The 6334-nt window shown below is 44.8% G+C and overlaps 1 protein-coding gene across 2 annotated transcripts in view; it reads right to left on the bottom strand.

The window, feature by feature from the left end:
* Nucleotides 1–778: 778 nt before the first annotated feature.
* The window catches only part of Ninl (ninein like), a 76110-nt gene continuing 70554 nt past the window's right edge, over nucleotides 779–6334 (bottom strand). For both annotated transcript variants that reach the window (XM_085833458.1, XM_021156253.2), the window contains 5 exons: nucleotides 5611–5769; nucleotides 4803–4916; nucleotides 3756–3923; nucleotides 3153–3266; nucleotides 779–1657 (listed from right to left, as the gene is read on the bottom strand). In XM_085833458.1, coding sequence (XP_085689584.1) covers nucleotides 1466–1657; nucleotides 3153–3266; nucleotides 3756–3923; nucleotides 4803–4916; nucleotides 5611–5769 — 747 coding nt within the window. In that variant the 3' untranslated portion in view covers nucleotides 779–1465. The remainder of the gene's footprint in view (nucleotides 1658–3152; nucleotides 3267–3755; nucleotides 3924–4802; nucleotides 4917–5610; nucleotides 5770–6334) is intronic.

Genomic DNA, 6334 nt, shown 5'->3' with positions numbered 1-6334 from the left:
TTTAGTCAGGGTTTGTCTGTATAGACCTGGCTGTCCTGGAACTTGCTCCATAGACCAGGCTGGTGCCTGCCTCTGCCTCCCAAACTCTGGGATTAAAGGCATGAGCCACCACCACTGTCTCTACTCTTGAGTTTTGGCAAAGCTTCTACTGGTAAAACACAAACTATAAGGAGACTTAATATTTTACTGGTTGGTAAAACTAGACCTTAAGTTTTAAAAGTGCTCCCTTCTGGAGTAAAGAGCTGATTGGAGTAAGGAATCCCTGTTTGTTTTCTGTCTCTTGTTTTTTGTTTTTTTCAAGACAGGGTCTTACTAGGCAGCTCTGGCTATCTCGGAATTTGCTATGTAGACCAAGCTAGCCTCAAACTCAGAGATCCCCCTGCCTCTGATTCCTGAGTGATGGGATTGAAGCCGTGGTTCTCTTAACCATCCTAATGCTGCGGTTTCTCATGTTGTGGTAGCCCCAACATAAAATTATTATAGCCATATCTAGCTGAAATCTTACTACTGTTAAGAATCATAATGAAATATCTGATATGCAGGATATCTGGTGTGTGATTCCTAAAGGGGTTGCAACCCACAGGTTGAGAATCACTGCTGGTTTAAACGCATGTACCACTACACCTGTCAATCCCTGTTTATAGTTTTATTGGGGATCCAAACTCTGACCTGATGCTTGGAGAGCAAGCACTTTGTTCACTGAACCTTCTTTCCAGCCTGACAATGATCCATGTATGAACGAATTTAAAACTTTAAAAAACTTATGAGTTAAATTAATTTTAATAGAAAAGTTTTTGAAAATACAGGAACTTTTCATATCACAGTAGAATATTCATAAACCAAATGGTCATAATTTAGGTACATCTCAGTTATAAAACTATATCTTTTCTTTAAAAAAATGTACAATTTCCAGTGTGACAACATTTTGGTTCTTTTTTTTTTTTGTAATAAGATTGCACTCTCAACGAACACTGCTATCCCTGAGCCCACCACCTCTGATGCCGTCTTTCCTCCCACCCCCAGGATCTGCAAAGGACTTCTGGGGAATGCCCTCTTCCTGGGGGTGCATGTATTGACCCACATGTTGAGAACTCTGATGACAGCCTGCACAGTGCAGCCATGTGGTAAGACACCTAAAACCAGAGTCTGCATTTCTGGCCCAAAGCCCAACACTCAAAGTCCTCACCATTGTTGTTTGCTGAGGGTCTGAGTCTTTTTCTGTAAGATGAAGCTTGGCAACTTCAACCCAGGATGTTACCCAAGACCCTTGGCTAAAAGTGACTGTACCCTGCCTGCTTCCCCAGAACCTGGCACATAGTAGACATTCACTGAATGTTTGTTGGGTGAACAGGAATCAGTCCTCATGTCTAGGAAGTGTAGCTAGTGAGCCATAGAAAATTATGGCATCAGAGTAGCATTATTTAAAATGACACTCCTTCACATGAACTCCAAGAAACAGCAGCCTCTACACGGAAAGTGATGCTGGTGCCATCTTACTGATCAGTTTGTTGAGAGCTCGAACTTTTTCTTCCAAGACACAGTTTTTCTTCTCGGCTCCTCGCTGCTTCTCTTCTGTGAGCTGAACAGCTTTCATGAGGTGGGCATTTTCTACATACAGTTCCTTGAGCAGCAGATCAGATCTGGTATTCTTCTCAAACTAGACAGGGGAGAGAGCCACATTTTCCTGTGAACTGCTGTGGGCTGATAGACCAGCCTGCTTTCATCCTCTACTCCAGCCCTACCCTTGGTATTTTTGAGGTCTGGCACACATACTGGGTACAATAATTTCTCTGATACAAGGCAGGAAAGTGAGAATCTGCAGAACTATGGAGAAAACTTAAGACAATTTTATGATCATCTTTGCCATGAAATGAAAAGCCTACAGCGTGAAACAATGAAACCTTCAAGTCTCCAGAATACTTGGTTCATGTCTGCTGCTCTGCCTTGGTGACGCCACACTGGACAGACTGAGTCAGTTACCACGTACGTGGAGGCTGGACAGGTTTTAGTGATGGCAACAAGACTACTCCAAGCATAGGACACACAGGCACAGAGCTTTGAGCACTGAATTCCATGAGGCCATATGGAGGACATGGACACTCTCATTGTGCCCACTCTGGCAACACCACTGCTGTGACAGAACACACTAATGATGGAGGCAGATGGAAACTGACATGCAAAGGAACCAGAGTGGTTGCCATTGTCGGTGGGATGAACAGAGACAAAGAGGGGCTCTCTAAGGACAGATATGAGTGAACAAAGAAGCCAGTCAAAGCTGGGCATGAGCACTGTAAGCAGAGGGAAGGATATATACAAAGGCCCTGTGGCTGGCACATGCTTGGGAAGAGCTGTGGGTCACAGATTTGTTGAGTGAGAACAGGCTGGGCCAGCCCTGGCTTACTCTATCACTGAGTAGCAGCTTTCAGGATGTGCCTTTCAGGATGGCTCTATGATATAAACCAAGAGCCTTGACTGGAATTACTATGTTTTAAATGTAGGTGTCAAGAAAAGGAGCCGTTTCCTGTATACTCAAGTAAAGCCACAAGGAGGAACCAACTGACAGTGTTACTTACCTGTGTATATACCAAGTCACATCAGAAATACCGCGCACTTGAGCTCACCCCTCAGCCATGCAAGCAGTAACCCCTCACCTGAGACTATAAAGGGAGGGGTAGTGCAGGACTAGAATGTGACACGCACAGTTCTAGTCATGAGGTCCCTCAGCACAAGCCTCATCCAGGAAGACTGCCACAGTGAAAGACTTCTGCCTCTTTCCTGGGCTCCAGTTCAAGTGAATTTCTCCTGCATGTAAGACTCAACTACCCTACCTATACTGTCTAAGGTTTCTGTGTCTGCCTCTAAAGTGAGATCCTTGAGGCAGCCTTCACAAAGAACATGTTCTGGTCTAGAGAAGGGTATCTGATGGCTGACAAGCCAAAGGATGAATAAACACTGTCCATCCTGAGGACGGCAGCCCAACTCTGACGTGATGTACAAATGCAGTATGGCATGCATTGAGAAGAGCATCTCCCTGGATTAGTAATTACTAAGGAAAGTGTCTGCACTTTCTGCCTGTGGTTCTGAATGATTCCTGCATTGGATATTCAGTGGGGAGAAGAGTCTGTAGAGAGAGGGAAAGAGGCTGCATGTACCTGTTTTCGAAGCTCCTCCACCTTCTCCTGTAGCAGCCACTCCACGTTGCGTAACCGAGCCTCGGCATCCTCCACCTGGTCCTCCCTGGCCTTCAGTTGCTGCCTGTATTCTTCCTGGACAGAGAGGACACAACAGTTTTTGCATTCATAAACAGTGCCCTGTTTTGTTTTGTTTTTTTAAGTGACAAATGGCTAAAGGCAGAAGTCTGAGCATGGCATAGATGATCTGCTACCTGTGCAGATAGAAATGATGTCTTCATAGGCTCTGAAGGAACCATCTTTCTGTCCACAGAATCTTAATAGTAAATGACCAATACCAAATGGCTGTATCCCAGATTGGTGTTTTTCACCCTTTCCCAATGATCCCCACTGATGGCTGACTATGAAGGTATGACCTAAATCAGAATGAGTTTAGAAAGAGCTATGGTCTCTGTCTGGAGGGGCTGATGGGGTTGCCTGGCTTCCTACTCTTCAACCGTGAGAGAGCTCACCCTGACCCTGATCTATCCTCAGCATCTTTAGATGCCCTTGCTTCTGGTACAGCTTCGTTTCCTACAATGCCCTCTCGCAGCAGCTAGCCTGGAGTGGCACATCCCCACTCACCTGCTGTGAACTCAGTCTCCCGGCTTCCTCTTCCTTGACATTGAGCAGGTGCTGCAGCTCGGCTACACGAGCTCCGGGAACCAACTGACTCATCTGTTCCTGCAGGTGCTGGACAATCCGGCCATGCTGGGATTGTGCTGCCTCCAGCCTCAGCTGGACACTGTAGAGCTATAAGGACAATTTTTGGCATGACTGAAAATTCAGAGTCGTTACCAGATATAGTGATAGTGTTATATTCTCTGTTTAGGTCACTCTAAAGAGAGAGCACAAAGGCCCACTCCCTGTGTTGTGGGACCTGCCTGTGTATGTACAGCAGTCCTCAGCCACTGTGTCTCCACAGAATGTGGTAGGGAAAGACTGTGTTTGGAACCCTCAGAAAAATAGCTCTGGTCCTTGTTGCTGGATTGGGTTCTGTTTCGTTCACTGTCCATCAAAGCATACTTCATGTGACCAGAGAGAGGTATAAGCCTTGTGAGCCCCACCTGGTTTTCTTACATGGTGAAATTCATAGTTCTGAGACCTATAGCTCAAGTCCTAGAGTGTGATTAATACACAGGAGTTGAGTTTGGGGACAGGCATGGAATTGAGTGCAGATAAGGTTCTAAACCCAGAGGACCAGAGCCACAGAGCTCAGCATGGCTATCACTGCTATTAAACCAGGCATAACTTGGCCAACTCCTTCAAGCAAGCAATTAAAGTTAAGACAAACACAAGTTCAATGAATTTGATGCTGGATGCTTTATCTGAAATAGAACACTCTTGGCAGCTCAAAAGACCAGGCTGGCACAGTCTATGAACCTCTGAGACCCCAGAGTCTAGCTAGCTCCTTAAGAGATCCTGTCTGAGGCAAAGCTGATCTGTCCATGTTAACAATGAATGGAGTAGGGATATGTCTGAGCCTGATGAGTTCCTGGTCAGCTGTGAAGCATCTGGTTGGCCTAGTAACATTTTGGGTCTGGATGAGTCATGCAAACTGTCAGCCCACTGTTGATATTTCTCATGTCCCAGAATTGGACCAAGTGCCCCAAGCCACCTTAACCAACCCACCTGGCCTCGACTTTCTTCAAGGCTTTCTGTCAGCTCTGCCTGTGACAGTCTTAAGTACTGGCATTCCTCATTCACACGTTCAAGTTCCATTTTCAGGTTTTGGATTTGATCACCCTGTTTATAAAAACAAAACAAAAACATTTTCACAATTATAAGCAGAGCCTGACACAGAAACAAACCAGAAAGTTACAGATACGAAAAAACAAGATAAATGATCTCCCAGGACCCTGCGAGCCGAAGGACCATGCTTAACTTCTTTCCCCTCTTCTATAAGGTGCACATCTAATGTGAAGGCGTATCAGAGAGCATACAGAGTCCTGCAGTGCTGCCCTCCTTAAGGAACCTGGATCATTCCCAAACACTGTTATTTGAGAACTCGGTATCTAATGGCTGCACTATCGTCTACTCGTTCACCTACTGCTGATGTTCAAATTGATTCTGGTCCTGTTTTCCTATTATAAATAGGACATCAATAAAAATACTTCCAGATAAATCCATAATGCATTTAGAAGCAGCCTTCACAAGCAAAATTATAAAGCCAATGTACAGGGACTCTCCTCGGCTCTTGCTATTTATTTTACTTTAAGAAAGCTGGAACCCTACCACTTACTCTCCTGAGAACTGCAGGGACACAATTAGCTCCCCCTTCTACATCCTGGTGGCTTTGCCAGAGCTGTCCAGGTGGATCCATTTCTTGATGGATTGCCCTTTTGGGGGTACTCACCTAACTGCTCAGCCTCCACTACCCAGTGGGCCCTCCTTCCACCCACCCACCCACCAAGGTTTGTGGGACAGCCTAGCCCCTGACCTGCTGCTCCTCCCGGCATCCTGCCTCCTCCAGCTTCCTCATTAACACCTGGATAGCACTGTGGTTCTCTTCCTTCTGTGTATGGAGACCAGAAGGCTCTCCTTCCAGTTGAAGGACCCTGTAGTTGAGCTGTGACATTTCATCCTTGTACTTTTGAGTCTATAGCAAAAAGAGTTCAAACACATTTTTATGTACATGTTATGAATTTATTAATGATTTAACTAAAGTAGGAAAAACTTTCTTTAGCTTCAGCTCCAAAGGAGAAATGTACCATAAATATATACAAGAAGTTGAATCTAAAGAACAGGATGTAGTATCCAGGACCTAGAAGGTTTCTGGGAATTTTTTCCTGTAGCTGCTTCGTTCATAAACATCATTTTTGTCTGAAGAACTTTTTTTTTGAGCATGAGCAGAAATTCACACATCACAGATCACTATGAACAGAAACACTTGTAATCTCTAACTCCCAAGTCTCCAAGAGAAAGAAACACTGAACAAAGTTCACGTTCTTCCTCCCGGTCTTCTCAGCTATGACTGATATACCCAGGCCATTTGTACAACTGAAGCTAAAGGGAAATAATTACGGATTGTGAGGTGTTGCCAGAGGAAGATTACCAGGGCTTGAACAGACAGCCTCTATGCTGTCTTTATATATTCACTGGAGAAATAAGGATATGTGAATATGGAGGTCAAACACTCATTTAAGAAAAATGCTTCTAAATGT

Source organism: Mus caroli, unplaced genomic scaffold, assembly GCF_978045245.1.
Source record: "Mus caroli unplaced genomic scaffold, Mus_caroli_1 scaffold_2, whole genome shotgun sequence".
NCBI lineage: Eukaryota > Metazoa > Chordata > Mammalia > Rodentia > Muridae > Mus > Mus caroli.
This window is presented reverse-complemented; position numbering and strand designations above follow the sequence as displayed.